At 38.1% G+C, this 17327-nt stretch overlaps 5 protein-coding genes across 8 annotated transcripts; 4 read left to right on the top strand and 1 right to left on the bottom strand.

The window, feature by feature from the left end:
• The first annotated feature begins 269 nt into the window (after positions 1–269).
• Positions 270–1175, top strand: LOC108827104 (defensin-like protein 1). The gene is made up of 2 exons (XM_018600458.2): positions 270–430; positions 775–1175. Exons 1-2 carry the CDS (start codon positions 367–369, stop codon positions 942–944), a joined length of 234 nt encoding a protein of 77 aa, XP_018455960.1. The 5' UTR covers positions 270–366; the 3' UTR covers positions 945–1175.
• A 1055-nt stretch (positions 1176–2230) lies between these two features.
• LOC108827103 (defensin-like protein 10) lies at positions 2231–3172 on the top strand. Its single transcript, XM_018600457.2, has 2 exons — positions 2231–2333; positions 2934–3172. The coding sequence occupies exons 1-2, from the start codon at positions 2270–2272 to the stop codon at positions 3089–3091; spliced, it is 222 nt and encodes a 73-aa protein (XP_018455959.1). The 5' UTR covers positions 2231–2269; the 3' UTR covers positions 3092–3172.
• A 93-nt stretch (positions 3173–3265) lies between these two features.
• Positions 3266–6650, bottom strand: LOC108827101 (uncharacterized protein At2g02148). Of its 4 annotated transcripts, none has more exons than XM_018600454.2 (9): positions 6504–6650; positions 6108–6295; positions 5102–5225; positions 4675–5016; positions 4444–4609; positions 4222–4342; positions 4087–4134; positions 3753–4004; positions 3266–3670 (listed from the first exon to the last, which is right to left on the bottom strand). In XM_018600454.2, exons 2-9 carry the CDS (start codon positions 6285–6287, stop codon positions 3569–3571), a joined length of 1335 nt encoding a protein of 444 aa, XP_018455956.1. In that variant the 5' UTR covers positions 6288–6295; positions 6504–6650; the 3' UTR covers positions 3266–3568. The 4 variants fall into 4 exon arrangements, with proteins under 4 accessions (XP_018455956.1, XP_056849580.1, XP_018455955.1 ...); XM_056993600.1 differs by having other exon boundaries at positions 4087–4131; XM_018600453.2 differs by having other exon boundaries at positions 6108–6314; positions 6504–6649.
• Positions 6651–11433: 4783 nt separating this feature from the next.
• On the top strand, positions 11434–13881 carry LOC108827100 (tobamovirus multiplication protein 3). Its single transcript, XM_018600452.2, has 11 exons — positions 11434–11673; positions 11745–11835; positions 11920–11972; positions 12075–12167; positions 12249–12320; positions 12404–12476; positions 12582–12627; positions 12904–12967; positions 13067–13120; positions 13225–13302; positions 13413–13881. The coding sequence occupies exons 1-11, from the start codon at positions 11482–11484 to the stop codon at positions 13503–13505; spliced, it is 909 nt and encodes a 302-aa protein (XP_018455954.1). The 5' UTR covers positions 11434–11481; the 3' UTR covers positions 13506–13881.
• A 456-nt stretch (positions 13882–14337) lies between these two features.
• LOC108827099 (glutathione S-transferase Z1) lies at positions 14338–16435 on the top strand. The gene is made up of 9 exons (XM_018600451.2): positions 14338–14479; positions 14561–14657; positions 14768–14898; positions 14978–15049; positions 15155–15208; positions 15324–15399; positions 15570–15631; positions 15715–15774; positions 16054–16435. The coding sequence occupies exons 1-9, from the start codon at positions 14477–14479 to the stop codon at positions 16159–16161; spliced, it is 663 nt and encodes a 220-aa protein (XP_018455953.1). The 5' UTR covers positions 14338–14476; the 3' UTR covers positions 16162–16435.
• The last annotated feature ends 892 nt before the right edge of the window (positions 16436–17327 follow it).

Genomic DNA, 17327 nt, shown 5'->3' with positions numbered 1-17327 from the left:
AAAGGCTAGAAAAACAAATGAACCAAATTATAAAACTAAGAGAATGTGAAAAAGCAGGAAAAATAAAGAGAAAATCGACAAAACGTCGTCACACCACTGTGGCAACGATCAATAGGGAATATCGAAATCTGATAATGGTTCAAAAAGATACACCTTTCACTATGCTTTTTATAAAAAACAATTATTCAAAAATATCAAGTAAAAACTAAAAACTCGATTGTGTACGTAACATCAATATTCTCGATCGTTCTTATACCGCTTTATAGTCCCTTTATATAGTGCCACCTTCCTCACTAGCTCCACACACTTAACAATTGTTTCCTTCCAACTATCGCTCTCTCTTAAACTTTCTTCCTCTCTCGCAAAATGAAGCTTTCTTTGCGTTTGATCTCAGCTGTTCTCCTCATGTTTATGATATTCGTCGCTTCAGGTTCATTGTTTCTATACCTTAATATCTAACCATGCACGTACGCATGCAAATATATAATCATTTTACACATAATATAACATAGCTTATATTTGTGGATCTATTATATATCCATAATTGTTTCATGTTTTCTAACGATTATTCAGTGAATGCTCTTAGAAAAAGTTGGTTTTTATCGTTCTCATCACCACACGAATTTAGTTGACTACGGGATTTGGTTGTGTTGTTTAGCGAACATACTCGTTCTTCCATAAACTTTGAAGATAAATAGCGCATCATGCATGAGAACATGAAACTAAGCTCTATGGTCTAAAGAAAGTGTTTTCGTATGTGTTCATTCTGTGTAGGGATGGGTCCAGTCACCGTGGAGGCACGCACGTGTGAGTCGAAGAGCCATAAGTTCAGGGGTCCTTGTGTGAGCAGGCACAATTGCGCAAATGTGTGCCACAACGAAGGTTTTCATGGAGGTAAATGCCGTGGGTTCCGTCGTCGTTGCTACTGTACCAGACATTGCTGATCCATCCATCTCAATCGATTCTCATAAATCTTCAATCCATCGTCTCGTCTCTTCTCGTGTTTGTTTCTTTCTGTCTAATATTTCGTACAGTGCCATGTTGCACTGTGTATGTGTGTGTGTTTAATGTGTTCTCGAATAAGTCTTTGGTTTGTGTGTTTTTCGTTTTATTGTAATGTTAAATTCTAATGTTTATTTTAAAGAAAATCAAGAAGCGTCTACAGAGTTACCTAATTACGTTAATTCGACGATTCTGATCAAACCAGGTTATTAATACTAGGTGACTGGTATATAGGAAATAGTAGTAGGCTACAACAAAAATATTTGTTTTTATGTTCATAGATGTTGGAGCACAAGTGTTTCTAGAAATAAGATCTTAAAGAAGCCAAGTGTTTCTAGATGTTTGGGGTGATAAATATAATATCTTAAGGAAGCCAAGTAATTCCAGAAAAAAAGCAAAATAAGTTTCTGTACTAATGATATGGTATCACTCTTTGCATGGAATACATGTAACCACAACAAAATAGCAAAAGTAGTAACATTGGTTTTCTAATTTTCACAGCTAAACCATTATATATCACTCACTATGATGAATATAATTACTTGGATCGCATATGGACCATTTGGCCTAATGCAGTTTATGTGACATCTTTACAAGGGCTCTCAGAACATTACGACTCAAATATCGACGAATTCGTCTACGAACTTTACATGTACTTGTGTGTACATTTTCAATTTTTGCCAGGATCAAATGAATGATTGTTTAGGACGAATTCAAAAATGTTTAAAACTATTAGTTTGGTGGATTTTAATATCCCGTTGATCATATTAGAAAATTTTAATGTTATCGGCTAATGAACTAGGCGGGGCGAGCTTGGACAAGCATTCACAGATCGTAATCCACCATGGGGTCAACCCACGCGGTCTGATGTGCTGATGCACTACTGTTGCAGAAGTGTCCGGGTGGATGCGGGTCAACCTGTCTGACAACTGTACTAAGTACTAACCTATTTATATCAGAGGTTGTAGACTGGACTACTGTGCTAAAGCAATTGAAAAACCGCTGTTTTTATTAGAAGCTAAGCTAAATTTTAGGTTTTATTAACTGTTTTAGTCATTTGATTGGTCAGCCTTTAATCACGAATGGTCCTTCGGGTAAAGGTTTAATTGGTTCACATTTTGTTTCTATTTTTTATGAGGCCTTAAAACTATTTATTTTCATCAGTAAAAGAGAAACAAAAAGGGTTCGTCCCGTTTATATTTAGTGCCATCTTCTTCGTCGTTTTCTTAATTTCTATTAAAACATTTGTGTCCTTATCTCTCTAAAAATGAAGCTCTCTCTGCGTGTGGTGTCAGCCATTCTCCTCTCGTTCATGCTCCTCTTTACTTCAGGTTCATAACTCATCTAACTGTCTTTGTTAAAGAAAATTTATCTCATGATGATAATGTCTAAGTTTTCAATATAATACACACATGTGAACATATATAATCATCTACATAAGGTATCTGTTAATGAACCCCATGTCTTGCTAAATTCAACTAAAAGGAATTCAACGTCAAGAATTCAAATACAGTCGTGGGAAATAAACTTCCTTTAAATATGTTTTTTTTTGAAACATATTTATGAAGTAAAAAAACTTACAAAATTGTTTTGTTACTAAATTATTTTTATAGAAAACATACCAAAGCCTGTTTTTAATATGATATTATTGAATTTCTTTAAATTATTTTATTTCTAGTATATAGTTTTCCAATATATATGCTTTTTATTACTGGCCCTGGATCTAACTACTAAATGCATGTCATATATATATATATGAGCATCAAAATAACATATATACAACTGTACAAGCCCTATGCATATTTTTAATTCAATATTCAGGCTATATCAACAACATCTATGTATGGTTTTCTTGGTTAAATTATGGATATGCTCCAAAACGATAATATTTTGGATATAGTTTGATGGGTTCATTTTAATATGTGATTTAGGAATGGGTCCAGTGGAATCAAAACCGTGTGAGGCACGGAGTAAAACGTTCCAAGGAGTGTGTCTCAACGGACAGAAATGTGCCTCTGCTTGTACCAAAGAAGGTTCCACAGGCGGTCGTTGCAGTAGTCTCCGTTGCTCCTGCACCAGACCCTGCTAGTTAAATTTTATCAACTAATGAAAACATAAAACCATTCATTTTTAAAGTAGTCTCATTCATCATTGTTTAGTTGTAATTCGCAAAGTGTCTTCGTAATAACCTTGAAAGGAACAGTTTGTTGTGTTGTTTGTATATACCATCTCCAGGTTGTATATATTTATTGAGGTTTTAAAATTATGTTTATACATGTATGGAATATTTTGATTAGTTTTGTAACAAGTAAACCTTACAAATTTTATCAAAACTACACCACTTTCATAGTTTTGGGTCATATATGTTTTGACATAGCCATATATGTAAAGGGCTTACAAATTTGCATTTCCCAAAGATCAGAACTCACGCAGTTTAATCAATTACTTTCGAGCCAAGTAATTAACTAAGCTCATACATACTTCACCAACTTTCCCACTTCTCAACCCTGAAAACACTAAGCTTCTTGTTAATTTGCAACTTAAACAAGATTTTAATCTGTCTCTGCTATATCCCTAGTCTCTTCGCACCACACTCTGAGCAGAACTTGGAGGTTTCTCTCAGGTACTGTGCTCCACATTGGTCACAGAATTTCGCAGGACCAGTTGCCTAAAGAAAAACAAGATAAAACACATGATGATCTGAAACTATTGAAACGGTAGTTTTTGAGTTAGTGTTTTGGAATCTGTACCATGACATGGCCTCCTGTGATCGGCTGCAAGCAAGCCATGTGCTGCGAAATAGATGGTGACTGGTGTTGGGATTGAGACAGTTCAGGGTCGCATTGATGGTTCTGACCGGGAAAATGTTGATTTTGGTAAATAGACTGATGCTGGTGGTGGTGGTGGTGGCTCTGGTGAATAGATTGGTGAAACTGAGGAGACAGAGATGACATGTGATGTTTTGAAGGAGAAGGAGTGTGTTGTTGTTGTTGACTTTGATCCTGCAATTATCATGATAAATCAGATAAACTAAAGATCATTGCTGTAAGAATGTTAGGAGATTTGGAAGGAGTATGCACTTACTTCACTAACAGAGCGAAACCCTTGTTGATCCATACCTGGAAATGTCTGCTGAACAATGAAAAAAAACAAAACAATTATAATGTCACTTCCTTCTTTCAACTCAGAAAAAAAAAACATGTGTTGATTGATCTTTACAGGCAAGCCCTGGATGCTGCAGGTAGAACTGTGAGTACGCCTATGCTTGTGTCGAGGGCAATAGAATTTATAATCACTAGCAGAGACAGCTACTTCATTGCGGCCTGTTAATCGCTTAAACCTGTAGTGTGACAATATCCAATTATATATATACTTTTGAGTAGATGATTCACTATTTCACATACAATTGAACAACAATAGTATATAAAACTGATGATTCACCATTCAGCATCTTCAATCAGTATACCATCCGGCTTTTCAACAATATCCAAACCATTAACCACCACAAACCGAACTCGTTTCTCTCCTCCATGTGTTACCAATTCTGGAAACCTTGTCCTTGTTTCAAGTGATGTTGCAAGTTCTCTTCTTCTGTACATGCAAGTACCTGTAAATGAACAAGGACAATCACAATCACATAAATCAAACTGAAGATAAAAAATAAAAAATTACCTTTCTTAGGAAACTTCTTGGTTAGTTTTCTATACAAGCCACCTGCTGCTTCAAGTGCAACACCAAGAGTCTTCTCCCTTATACCATTCAACGAAGCAACTCTCACATTTGCTTCACCGACCAAAGTCTCGTATAAGTTTGCAATATACATCAACGGCAATGCAAAGCTCGGGTCACCTTCATACCGTGTATCATCCGACTTCCTCTTATTAGCTTTATTACTACCTGGATCGGCCTCGTGATCACGTTTGTTCTCACAGACTTCAACCACGTGTTGGCTAATAAAGTAATCCAAGATGATTTGCAGAAACCTCCCACGTGCTGATTCAATTGGTGAAACATCTGAAAGAAAAAAACAAATAAGATAATGAATCAAAGTAGTAGCTTCTCCCCAAAGTCAAAAGATTTGAGATGATTATTTATTAACCTTCAATGGTTAACATATTGTAAGAAGATCCTGAAGGCTCCTTGTTCTCCATGTTAGTTCCACCTTCTTCAACTCCGTTGTCGTGGATTTGCAGAGTGTTTGTGTATGATTCGTGCATACAGTTCTGAAAAGAGATTAAACCCAAAGACAAAAATAACTCTCACAACTTCAGTTCATTTAGCTAATTTACTCATAAACCCTGGAACTGAGAAATGATATGCAGACAGTCCTGAAACCAGACATAACCCAAAGCCACTGAATAAAAGGACAAAGTTCGGTCTAGACGGCTGCTTAGGAGGCAAATCTGTCCTAAGCAAAACAATTTTCCTTAAATTTATAAAAAAGAATGGTTCATGTTATTTAAAACAGGGCCTACCCATCAACCTAATCAATAATTCCCTATAAAACGTCCAGTGTCCTAAAAATCGGTCTAAACGCCTGCCTAGTTAGCAAATCGGGCATGACCAGAAACAATTTTTTCAAACCAATTTTTTTCAATAAACATTAAAAAAATCGGTCTAAACGCCTGCCTAGTTAGCAAATCGGGCATGACCAGAAACAATTTTTTCAAACCAATTTTTTCAATAAACGTTCAAAAAATTGGTGTACACACACCGTCTAAATCCTCTATAAAATGTCTAACCACCATGTAGCTATTTGTTTTCTGTTAACCCGGAATATCTGGCGGAACTAATCTTCGGATGTCTGATCACCAGTACCAATCAGACCCGGTTGCTACGGATTCGAACCCAAGACTATTAGGCTAATTGTAGGACGCCATGTACCACCCGACCACTAATGTGTGGTTGGGTAGCAATTTGTTGAACATTGAAAACGGCTAAATACAGCCTAGCGATTACTTTGAGAACACACATTAGAAAGCTTCAGACAAAACAAGTGAAACCCACAAGCTTCAATCCATTTCATTTCTCAGAAACTAATTTGAGCTCTAACAGTTACAGATAAAAACCCTAAAAAAAAAGTTTTGAGAAATTTGTTAACACACCGCGGAAGAGGAATGTCCGTCGTTGTCCAAGCTATCGCCTTCATGAGCAATGATGCCGCCTCCTCCTCCGTCGATATCTCTCGGGGGACCATCAACGGAGTTGAGATCATGCAGAGAGCTACCGATGTAAGAATCAGCCGATCCCAAATTGTAATGCTGCACTTGAACCCTACCTCCCATCTCTCCAACTATCCAAAACCACCTAAACTGGATTAAACACACATACATAGATTCCAAAAAAATCGTGATCGATTTCGTAGAAATTGAACATAATTCGATCAAAGATTCGAGTAGAATTTATCTAGAAATTGCATCGCGAAAGCTTTTGAGTTTTTACTCACTCGTGAGAGAGATTTAACGGCTATACAAACCGTGAACAAGAGAAAGAATCCGAACCTGAGCTTATCGTAGGCTGGAAGAGATCTCCGAACCTGGATCCAGACTCCCACTCCTCTAACCGAGCCAGTCAGTTTCGTAAACTCTCACGGGACGGCTTCCCGAAACTAACAAGGGACTATTTTTATATAGTTAGATTAAAACTTTTTTTTTGTCAAACATTAAAAACATTTTTTTAATTCGCTTATAAACTAAATGAATAATAAATTAATAACTATTTACTAGTTGCACAAAAAAAAAAAAAACTATTTACTAATCCGATTAAATTCATTTTTTGTCTGGCAAAACATCTATTCTAAAACTGAAGTAGAAAACAATATTTTAAAAAATATAATTCAACTGTATTTACTACATGAGTACAAAATATAAACCGGTCTGGACGTTGGAATATCTGTACAAGTTCAGATTAAATCTTTTTTTAGTTGATAATATATTAGGTCCGGATATATTTTCTTGATAGAAATAATCAGATAACGAATTGGATTTTTATAAACTTTTATATATCTAGATATTATATTAAAATAAATAGTATTAAAATAATATCTTTGTATCTTTATATTATTAATATTAAATTATATAAATAAATATTATTAAAATAATGAAAATAATTACACAGGTGAAATATGTTTATAATGTATAGGAGTAATAAAAATAAATTGGATTTTTTTTAGATTTTTATAAAATAATAGAATAAAAAATGAGAATTAACAAACACCAAAAACAGATTGGATTCTTATGTTACGACTAAGAACAAAGCTATTTTTTTTTTTTTTTTTTTTTTTTTTTAAATTGAAATTTTATTCAACCCGAAAAAGGGGATTCAGATCAGAATACAAGCCCGATTTGTACAAAAGTTCCCGAATCATTCTATTACAATCACAGCTTCGCCCACCCACTAAACCCGGCACATTCCACTGATCAGCTTTTCGAAATTTTCAGGAGTCGGTTACCGTTCTCTACCTTTGATGATAGCCTCGGAAAAGTGAGGTTCTCCTTGTTACCTTGGATGCCGGGATTTCCCAAGTCATCTCAGGAGTAGCTAGCTTCCAACGAACTCATCGAAACTTATATTCGTTACTGGCGCTGAAGTACTAGGCGGATAATAGAAGTGTAGATTACGAGACCCTTACCATAAGACCCTTACCATAAGAGGCCCGAACCAACTGTACGCACCCCTACTCCGTCACGGACCGTGCAAAACGCGGGTTGATTCCACCGCCACTACCGAACCAGAATGTCTCTAAGAACCTGCAAAGAAAGTCAAGCACACAACCGCAAGGACCAAGTGAGCCGAGCGGGATCGGGAAGTGAACATGACCAGACGTTTGGCAAGAAAACGGTCAATGACCCCCACGAGAACCGCCTTCACATCTGTGACCGCCGAGAACCGGAAGCCTATTACTTTGCTGTCGAATTTCTAAGTCTGTGCCAACCAGACCATAGACCAAATTAAAACAAGAGACACAACCCGTCTTGAAAGCCGTCGCCTTAACCCACGAGTGAAACTGGATGGTAACCGTGAAGAGGAACTCCGAGATGAAGCCGCCAGACAAGAAGTCTCCGAAGGCCATAGACGACCGTCGGGATCCACCATAAAACAAGCGGATATAACATCTAATCAGACACACACGACCCTGTGAAAGCTCAGCACCATCCAACCTGCGTGCTTAAGCTCAAGACTCGTCTCCAATGTCAAGTGACACAAACAGAGTTCACCTAACCACTGAGAAAAAGGGGCAGGACCACTTCGACGCCGAAGAGGACCGAACAGCCAAGTCCCCGTAGAAGAATGGAACACGACCCACGAACCGGTAGAGACCGAAGATCCACCACCAGACTGAGAGTAAAACCAAGCCGGAGACCTCAAGCAACGACGAAGAACGGACGAACGAGATCTAGATCTGGAAAAATTGATCCCCTTCCAACCCAAAAGCCGACTACTCCACGGACCCGACTTGCTACCACCTCATTGAAAAACCAGAAGAAGCCTAAACCTTGTCGGAGAGACGCTCCTCGCGCGCGAAACACTCGCCGGAAAATTTAGACAGTCCAGGATTTCGAATATATTGGTGGAGAAGAGAGAGGACGCAGAGCAGCAAAGGAGAAAACAAGATATGGAGAGAGAGAGCTCCTCCGGCGCCGGCACGCGCCGCCGGACGCCGGAGAGAAAGTCACACGCGCTTGCTTGGGAAGGAGGAAAGAGGTTGGAGAGAAGAAGGAGGAGAGAGGTTTTTTTTTTTTTTTTTTTTTTTTTTTTTTTTTTTTTTTACTAAGAACAAAGCTACAGCAAGATAAAATTGAAGGTACATTGCATGTCCTTCGGATTTGTTCAGCTTTGTTTCTCTGTTTTAGCTGCATGATTCCTCTTCGTTTCAGCAGTTGCTCGCTTCTACTCTGCTTTGCGCTCGATCACAGCTAGTTTTGTGTATCAAACCAGTCTATCCCTCGTCACTTCACCTTCTCAACTTCTTCCTGCAATGTCAAGAACCCCACCATCAATTACAAATACTAATAAGCATAATATATGATCAACTTTGACTACGTTTCTTGAGTTTTCTTTTTTCAGGCTACTTACCTCAGTTTCCCTTTTCTCAGCTTCAGATTTCGCCTTCTTGTGATTCTCCCCTTCCTGTATCCTCTTCATTTCCTCGTGTCTCAACCTGGAGATCACACAAATCATTTTAAGTTCTAAAGTTTTCTAACAGCACAATGACCAAACAACGCAGCTTCGAGTACCCATCTATGTAATTAGCCTTTTTCGCTTTCTCCCATGCAGAAGCACGAGCTTCGGAAACACTTTTACAAGCATGGAGAGAAGCTTTAGTCTTCACTAACACTGAAACATCTTTGTCGTCATAGTCTTTGCCAGCCCAAGAAGCAATGTTTTGTTTCCCAAGCCGCGTTGCCGATAACATTATGTCCCTCCTAGTTTTCGTTTGGAGCTCTTTCTCCGAGAGTTCTGATGCTTGTGTCCCGGGACTTGAAGGTGCAGTATATATAGGACTTTGCATTGGTGTCATCGGCATAACCGGTGTCCCGTTTCTATAAGGTTCTTGGCTCGCTAATGGAGTCATTTCGGTTCTCATGTTTCTTTTCTTCTTGGAATCAAGACCCGAGCTATGGCCTACTCCACGGTCTCAAACCATCCCTGTTGTAGAAGTTAGAAGTATCAATCTCATTCGCAACATCAACGTATTTGCAATTTCATCTGATCCACTACGACTTTGAAGACAACATAAAGTGATCAGCTTAAATGTATGGTCACAAGAAGAGACCATTTCAACTTCAGACACAATCACCCAGTTCTTTAAAAAAAAGAATGCAATGGGGACAAAAACCTTTAATATAAAGAGTATCAAGAAATCCACCATTAATATTTTAGCAAAAAAAAAAAAAAAAAAAAAATCCACCATAAACCCTAATAACAAAACAAAAAGGGAGAAAGAAAAGTGTACCAGGGTCATGAATTTGATTTGTCATTGTAGGAGAGTAAATTCAAGCATCAGAGAAGAAAAGAGTTTATATAAACTAAAGAATCGTGATTTTGAAAATCTAGACTTTTCCTTATCTCTTTCTGTTTCCATAAAAAAAAATCAAGTGATTTTGAAAATAGACAGTTTCGTATCTTCTTATAGATAAAAATCTAAATAGACTATCAAAGGAAATGGAATCTAGGTCCATTTTATTACAATATATTAAATCAGCCGTGACAAACCGTATTTACTTTTTTTTTTTAATTTCATATTGGTATTAAGTATTAACCATATTAAAATAAGCTTGATTTGATAGAGAGAGAGTCGAATTTTCCTCTGTCTTCTCTCTAGATTTTCCTCCGTCAAAACTCGCCGCCGGTCGGCGGAGTGGGTTCCGTTAACTACTGCCGATCCGGCTTCTCTTTTTCTGTGTTTTTTTTTTCCGTTTTGCATGTATAGCGAGAGTGCTTTTTCCTCCCAATTTTTTCTTCGGTTTTTAGATCTCGTCTTCGACGATGCCTCTTATTAGAGGACCGGCCGACCTCGTCTTTGGAGAGAGTAGTGGTTTCTTCAGCAGCGGTTCCGCCGGCTCTGACTCCGGAAGATGGTGGCTTCTTCTGCACCGTCCTTGCCGGCTCTGGTTTTCTCACTGTTCGGAAGGGTACGATTTTGGTACCGCTTCCTTTTTGGTTTTATGGGATCGAGTTTTTGGTGTCTTTGCTATTTGGTTGAGATCTCGGGAGGCCGACACGCTCTCCGACAGGAAGATGTGGGTGTGGAGGTGTTGATCGCCAGCGGTGATTTTGTCTAAACCGGATGAGAACTCGGGACAGTCTCGTGGCAGTTCTCCGGTGGAATTTTTAGGCGATACAGTGGGTGCGGTGATTTGTTGACGGCGAGACCCGGCGGAATATCAGTCGTTCCGTTTTTTCCGGCGAAAATTTCGGCCTTTGGTTGATGACGCAGTGGATGACTGACGCGTGGCTCGTGTGACCGGTGGTGTTAGCACGTGGACGGTCTGCGGAAGGGATCTGGACGCGTGGTTTGGATGACGCTGCGTGCTTTTCAGTTGGGCTTGTGGCCCGTTTTTAGTTTGCCCTTCTTGTTTGGATTTCTGTTGATTGTATTTAGGCTTCGATGGTCTTTCTGTAATGGTTTGGGCTGGGTCCTTTCATGGGCTTTTACCTTTAATATTAATATAATAGACGGAAAAAAAGTATTAACCATATTGACTTTCCTCTTTTTATCTTCTTTGTCAAAATTTACTTTCCTCTTTGATTTCAGCTCGCGTCACGTTTCGTGGATTAGCTAATAGCCAGCTTGGCTTTCCTCTTTTATCCACACGTGCCACGTGGAGCAGCGTGTCGGTCATCATTCATCAACAATTTCGAGAATTACCGGCTATCACCGGTCCTCACCCGTTTAATTAGGTATTTTATTTCCAAAAAAAGTAATTTTTATCAAAAAGAGAGGTGATTCAATCGATTTCTTAAAAAAGAAAAAAAATGAGAATCGGCGGTGTGGAGATGATGCAATACGCGTCGGAGATGATGACGTCGTCTTCTTCGGCGGTGGAAGCGTTGGATCTCAAGGACGCTTCGAGTTGGTGGTCGGACGTAAACGAGTCTCCGATTTGGCAGGATCGTATCTTCCACGCTCTCGCTCTTCTCTACGGAATCGTCTCCATCGTCGCTCTGGTAAACGTTTAATAACAACGCCTTTTGAATCAATAGGTGTCGCAGCTTTCTGAAATGCTTGCTTTCGGTAGATTCAACTGGTGAGAATCCAATTGAGAGTTCCGGAATACGGATGGACGACGCAGAAGGTCTTCCACTTCCTCAATTTCGTCGTCAACGGAGGTTTTTGTTTTTTTCTGCTTCCGTATTCTTTGTTGATGTTTCTATTGTGTATATTTTGATTTGTGTGTTCGTTTTGATTTGCAGTGAGGGCTGTGGTGTTTGTTTTCAGGAGAGATGTGCAGTTTATGCATCCAGAGGTGTGAAGTCTCGCTCCTCTTCCGTTTTATCATCATTTATTGTTATGTCAAAAACCTTTCTAAATTTGCCAAAATCCTTTTTGATGATGATTGTGTTTGTAGATTCTGCAACATATCTTGCTTGATATACCAAGTCTTGCTTTCTTCACCACCTATGCTCTTCTAGTCCTCTTCTGGGCTGAGATTTACTATCAGGTTAGTTTCTGATTCCGTGTATAGTTTTCAGTTGCTTTGGTTTTTTGATGTTTTTAATTAGATACTCTTTGGTTTGGACAGGCGCGTGCTGTGTCCACTGATGGACTGAGGCCAGGTTTCTTCACAATCAATGCTGTTGTCTATGTAGTTCAGGTACATCCATGCGATCTTTAAGATTTCATTTCTTTTCTATGGGGCTTGTTGTCCATGGACTAACTTGGGTGTATTACTTTCAGATTGCTCTTTGGTTGGTTTTGTGGTGGAAGCCTGTTCGTGTTATGGTAATCCTTTCAAAGATGTTCTTTGCAGGTAAATTAGCTTCTCGTTTCCAAACATGTTTACTCTAGAATCTCTCTCTTGTTATACTTAATCCATAGCACTTGTCTCACCTCTCTAGCAAACTTATAATCGCAGGTGCTTCCTTGTTCGCGGCCCTTGGATTTCTACTTTACGGTGGACGGTAAATCTCTCGCCTCCCTAATTTGAAATTCCATCGTCTCATATGTTTTACTAGTTAAATCATTTTGACTTAGGGATTGTGTTGCCAAGAGTCTGCCACTGAGTTATGAGATTATAAATTGTAACCACCTTGCTTGCAGTCATAGTCACTTGCATTCTTGTTCTAGCTTGACTAGACTAGATTTCCTTGGCCCTAAATGCCGAGTACATATATGCATTCCATAAAAGGATTATAACCTCTCTTTTAAGCTTGATTTTTATGTCTATCTTATGGCAGGCTTTTCCTAATGTTGCAAAATTTTCCAGCAGAATCTAACGGACGCCGCAAAAAGCTGCAAGAGGTGAAACATCAATTGTAACGTATAGCCAATCAAAGTCTTTTACTACTTTCTGCTTCTCGATTGTTTACCACCCTTTCTCTATCTCTTATGTGTTGGTAGGTTGGTTACGTGACAACCATATGCTCTACGTGTTTCCTCATCAGATGTATCATGGTAAAGACACTTACAAACATATCAGTATGTTGATATCTACCAAATCCTTATCTTCTCTACTACAGTAGTAACAACTAAGCTTGTGTCATTTAATATGGTTCCAGATGTGCTTCGCTGCTTTCGACGAGGGGGCAAACCTTGATGTGTTGGATCACCCCATTCTTAACTTCATATATTACCTGGTAAGCTCTCTCTCTCTCTCTTAGCTTAATCATAGAAATTTGATCATGAACATTTGCTTTATTTTCGACTTTTGTAACCTGGTGGTGATCCTTGATGATTTTATATACAGTTGGTAGAGATATTACCTTCCTCTTTGGTCCTCTTCATCTTGAGGAAGCTACCACCAAAACGAGGCATCACACAATACCATCAGATCCGTTGAAGGGTAAAGACACAAGACAACAAATGATCAGAAGAAGACACGGCCATGTTTCTTTTATCGGATATGCTTTTATTTTATTCAATTAGAGAGAGAGAAAAGCATTAGGAGCAGTTTTTCTTTTCTTAAAAAAAAAGGGTTCTATAGCTGAACAGTATTTTTGGTTGATGATGGGGATGAATTTGACTAAGGGTCTTGTTCCCTTTACATAGGTAATGTGATAAAGCAAAGTGTTTAAAAAAAGTACATGGAAAGGATTGTGCAGGGTGTGTTAAAAACTTAAATCCTACGTTACCTAACTCATTGTAATTGTGTCTTTGCTTTCATAAACAAAACAAAGAACAAAATTCACTACTTAATTTGACGACTTATTTTGCCATTTTAGATTTAATAAACATGTTGAAAGTGAATAATATCCTAGAATATAAATCATTGCTTTAAATTTTTGTTTTGGACAATGAAGTTTAAACCAAAGTTTATCACCCTACCATGGTATGTGTGTTCTAAACTATAGCGTAACTAGAGTCTTGTTTACAAATCACAACTCAAAAGTGCTTTGAACAGTCTGTCTTGCTAGTTCCAACAATACAGTCTCAAAAACGAGGAAGGTTTTGATATTGGGCAAACCAAATCACCACTGAGTTCTGACAACCAACAACCTAGACCTATTCAATTATTTATAACTTTTGGATCCGGTCTGTTCGATTCCGTTTAATACGAGTTTGAAGGACTATGACTACGAGTAATTCATTTGAAGTTCAAGTTATTTGGAAATCTAAGTTTACGGTTTGATTCGAATAATTTGTATCCTTCCACACTATCCAAAAAAAAAAAAAACTAAATAATAATATATGATGTGATAAGAATGAAGTTCCAGTGTCGTCTTCTAATTCTCCACTTCTCCTCTGTACCTACTAAACATACAGTCTCTGTTGAATCTGTAAAGAAGAAGAAGAAAAATCCATTTCCTGATTATGGTAAAGTCTCTTTCTCTTTTTATACATCAGATCATGCTTCACTCAATTGTTTTTTAATTAATTTTTTTCTCATGTGAACAGGCGAGCTCCGGGACAGAGAAGAAAGAGAAGCTGAAGCTTTACTCCTACTGGAAAAGCTCGTGCTCACATCGCGTCCGTATCGCCCTCGCTTTAAAAGGTCCTTGCATGCTCTTTTGGCATCTAATTCATTTTGCAAAAACGATATTGTGTTTTTCTTTTTCATCTTGAAAATGGATCATTTGTTTGATTGTGTCGTGTGTGTTGTAGGGATTGAATATGAGTACGTACCAGTGAATCCGCTCAAGAGAGATGAATACTTGAAGATCAATCCAATGGGTGCTGTACCAGCTCTGGTTGATGGAGACCTTGTGGTTTCTGATTCTTTTGCCATCATAATGGTCAGTAGAGCCAGCCACTTCTCTTTCTGTGGGTTTTTATGGATTCGTTTTCATCAATCTTTTTTTGGTATTTTGACAGTATCTAGATGAGAAGTATCCTGACCCACCTCTCTTACCTCGTGACCTCCACAAACGTGCTGTGAACTACCAGGTACGGTACTGCATGTGTTTGCCTTGTAGTTATTACTGCTAAGAGTAACCAGCTTAGCATTAGATTGTTGAGTTGTAATGGTGATCTACTTTGTTTCTATTACAGGCAGCGAGTATTGTCTTGTCTGGCATACAGCCTTATCAAAATACGCCTGTTGCTGTGAGGACAATATGATATTTTATTATGTCTATTTCTTAGTTTCTCTACTGTAGTGAGTTCTAGTAGATGAAGGCATCAATACTAGCTTCTTTATTTTTTTAAATATATTTTACAGATGTATATTGAGGAGAAGACCAACTCCGAGGAGAAAATTGCTTGGGTCAATAACGCTATCACAAAAGGATTCACTGGTATGATATCTCCATTCCGTAACATTTTGTGATTGGTTGAAGAGTGCTCCTTTTAGTTAAAATATATCACATGTTTTAATGCTACTTCGTGCCCACTCATCTCGTTCATGTTTACTATTGTTACTAAAGGTTTATATGGACCATATGTCTAATTATATGTCTCTTTTCAGCTCTCGAGAAGCTGTTGGTTAGCTGCACTGGAAAATACGCCACTGGTGATGAAGTTTTCTTGGTATTATTTTGCTCTTAAATCTCTCTGTTACTCTCTTTCAAAGTAGACAAAGTTTTGAAGTTATGAAGCATTGTGTTTTGCAGGCTGATCTTTTTCTAGCGCCACAGATCCACGCAGCTATCAACAGATTCCAGATTAACATGGTACGTTTCCTTCTTCTTCCGCTGTGACACCACACTCTTAAGGCCTAACTCTCTGCGTACTATACGCCGCCTTTAATTTCTAAAATTATTTATTAGTTCTATATGGTAACATGAACATGTTATCTTTGGCTAACAGTCACACAGTTGTCAAAGATATTTCTGTTGTGATAGCATAGACTATATCCTCTGTTTTCTTAACTTCTCCCTCGCATCACTCGTTTCTATTTCTACAATATGGTAAAAATATCTTTTTTTTCTCTTTTGTATGAATCTATACAGGAACCGTACCCAACACTTGCAAAGTGTTACGAGTCATACAATGATCTTGCTGCGTTTCAAAACGCAGTCCCAGAAAAGCAGCCTGATGCTCCTGCTTCCACTAGCTGATTCTCTGAACCGTAGTATGCTACTCTCAGCTCAGTAAAACCACACAGACAACAACAACAACAATAATAATAATAATACATTGTACTTATGTATAAATGTTTCACATGAACCAGTTTACTTCTTAGTTATACAATAAAGGCCACACTGTTTGGAACTCGCAAAGACATTTTTGTACATTCATAGGAAGGCTTTGTCTCTTAAGACTCTGGACCGTCTCCTTAACTGTATGATACATTCCAAAGACTTAAGGAATAAGAACACAAATTTACTGCAATTTCTTTTCATGTCATTCAATAAGACCCATGTTTCTTTAAAACACAGACGCAATAACCACGTAACTTCCAACTAATGTATTGAACAAGTAGGAGATTTCCCACCAATGTAGGGAGACACTAAGCCATTTCTCTATTTTCTCTTTGACCAGATTGACGCTGGTCTAATCTGGTTAGGATATTGGTTGTGATCTTATCACCGTATGATTGTATCTTCAACCGCTCTAAAAACCATCCCGGGATTAAGTTTTTTTTTTTATCAAAACGTGGGACTGTGAACACCAAACTCAGTGAAGAGTTTGGACACAAGAGCAGCCAACTCACTAAACTGATAAACAGGGCCGGCTAGGGGGACAATGGATGCGATCGTCCTGGGTACAGTCATGTGTCTTCCGTCTTATAATAATTTGGGGGTTCGATTTTTATATACATACATACTTTTACAAAAAAAAACATATATTTTAAAAAAATAAATCTACGAGCCTAAATTATTTATATATATTTTTAATAGGATTTTACTGATAAATCTAATAAAATCTAAGTTTTTGAGGGTCTAAATTAATCTTTTGCCAAGGCCTATAAATATATCGAGCTGGCCCTGCTGATAAATCCCGTTAGTGCATAAAAAACCGACCAGAAGCTTCAGGTGTTTGTATTAGCATCACGACGCGTGTTGTTTGACGTGGCTACAGTCAAGCATTTGGAAGACGCGTAGATCGTAGAACTATCCCGATGCTTTCTCCAAAACTGGGCTGTAAACTTTCTAATGTCTCTTGGACCTCGTTTGTAAACTGATCAATTGTAATTTGTATCAAAGCCCATTTGGGATAAATTAATGAAATTTCAGTCGACAAAAAAAAAAAAAAAGTTTGTATTAGCATCACGTGAGCTTTA

The sequence above is a fragment of the Raphanus sativus genome, chromosome 9, assembly GCF_000801105.2.
Source record: "Raphanus sativus cultivar WK10039 chromosome 9, ASM80110v3, whole genome shotgun sequence".
Lineage (NCBI taxonomy): Eukaryota > Viridiplantae > Streptophyta > Magnoliopsida > Brassicales > Brassicaceae > Raphanus > Raphanus sativus.
Note: the sequence above shows the minus strand (reverse complement) of the source record. Positions and strands in the feature narration are given on the sequence as shown.

Excerpts from the sequence above, each read along its gene's own strand:
- LOC108827104 (XM_018600458.2), top strand. The coding sequence starts at position 367 with ATGAAGCTTTCTTTGCGTTTGATCTCAGCTGTTCTCCTCATGTTTATG. Across the intron at positions 431-774 it reads TATGATATTCGTCGCTTCAG|GGATGGGTCCAGTCACCGTG; the intron begins GTTCATTGTTTC and ends CATTCTGTGTAG.
- LOC108827103 (XM_018600457.2), top strand. The coding sequence starts at position 2,270 with ATGAAGCTCTCTCTGCGTGTGGTGTCAGCCATTCTCCTCTCGTTCATG. Across the intron at positions 2,334-2,933 it reads CATGCTCCTCTTTACTTCAG|GAATGGGTCCAGTGGAATCA; the intron begins GTTCATAACTCA and ends TATGTGATTTAG.
- LOC108827101 (XM_018600454.2), bottom strand. The coding sequence starts at position 6,287 with ATGGGAGGTAGGGTTCAAGTGCAGCATTACAATTTGGGATCGGCTGAT. Across the intron at positions 4,610-4,674 it reads CAAGAAGTTTCCTAAGAAAG|GTACTTGCATGTACAGAAGA; the intron begins GTAATTTTTTAT and ends GTTCATTTACAG. Across the intron at positions 3,671-3,752 it reads TCACAGGAGGCCATGTCATG|GCAACTGGTCCTGCGAAATT; the intron begins GTACAGATTCCA and ends GTTTTTCTTTAG.
- LOC108827100 (XM_018600452.2), top strand. The coding sequence starts at position 11,482 with ATGAGAATCGGCGGTGTGGAGATGATGCAATACGCGTCGGAGATGATG. Across the intron at positions 11,836-11,919 it reads CAATTTCGTCGTCAACGGAG|TGAGGGCTGTGGTGTTTGTT; the intron begins GTTTTTGTTTTT and ends TTTGATTTGCAG. Across the intron at positions 11,973-12,074 it reads TGCAGTTTATGCATCCAGAG|ATTCTGCAACATATCTTGCT; the intron begins GTGTGAAGTCTC and ends TTGTGTTTGTAG.
- LOC108827099 (XM_018600451.2), top strand. Across the intron at positions 14,658-14,767 it reads TATCGCCCTCGCTTTAAAAG|GGATTGAATATGAGTACGTA; the intron begins GTCCTTGCATGC and ends TGTGTGTTGTAG. Across the intron at positions 15,050-15,154 it reads AACGTGCTGTGAACTACCAG|GCAGCGAGTATTGTCTTGTC; the intron begins GTACGGTACTGC and ends TTTCTATTACAG.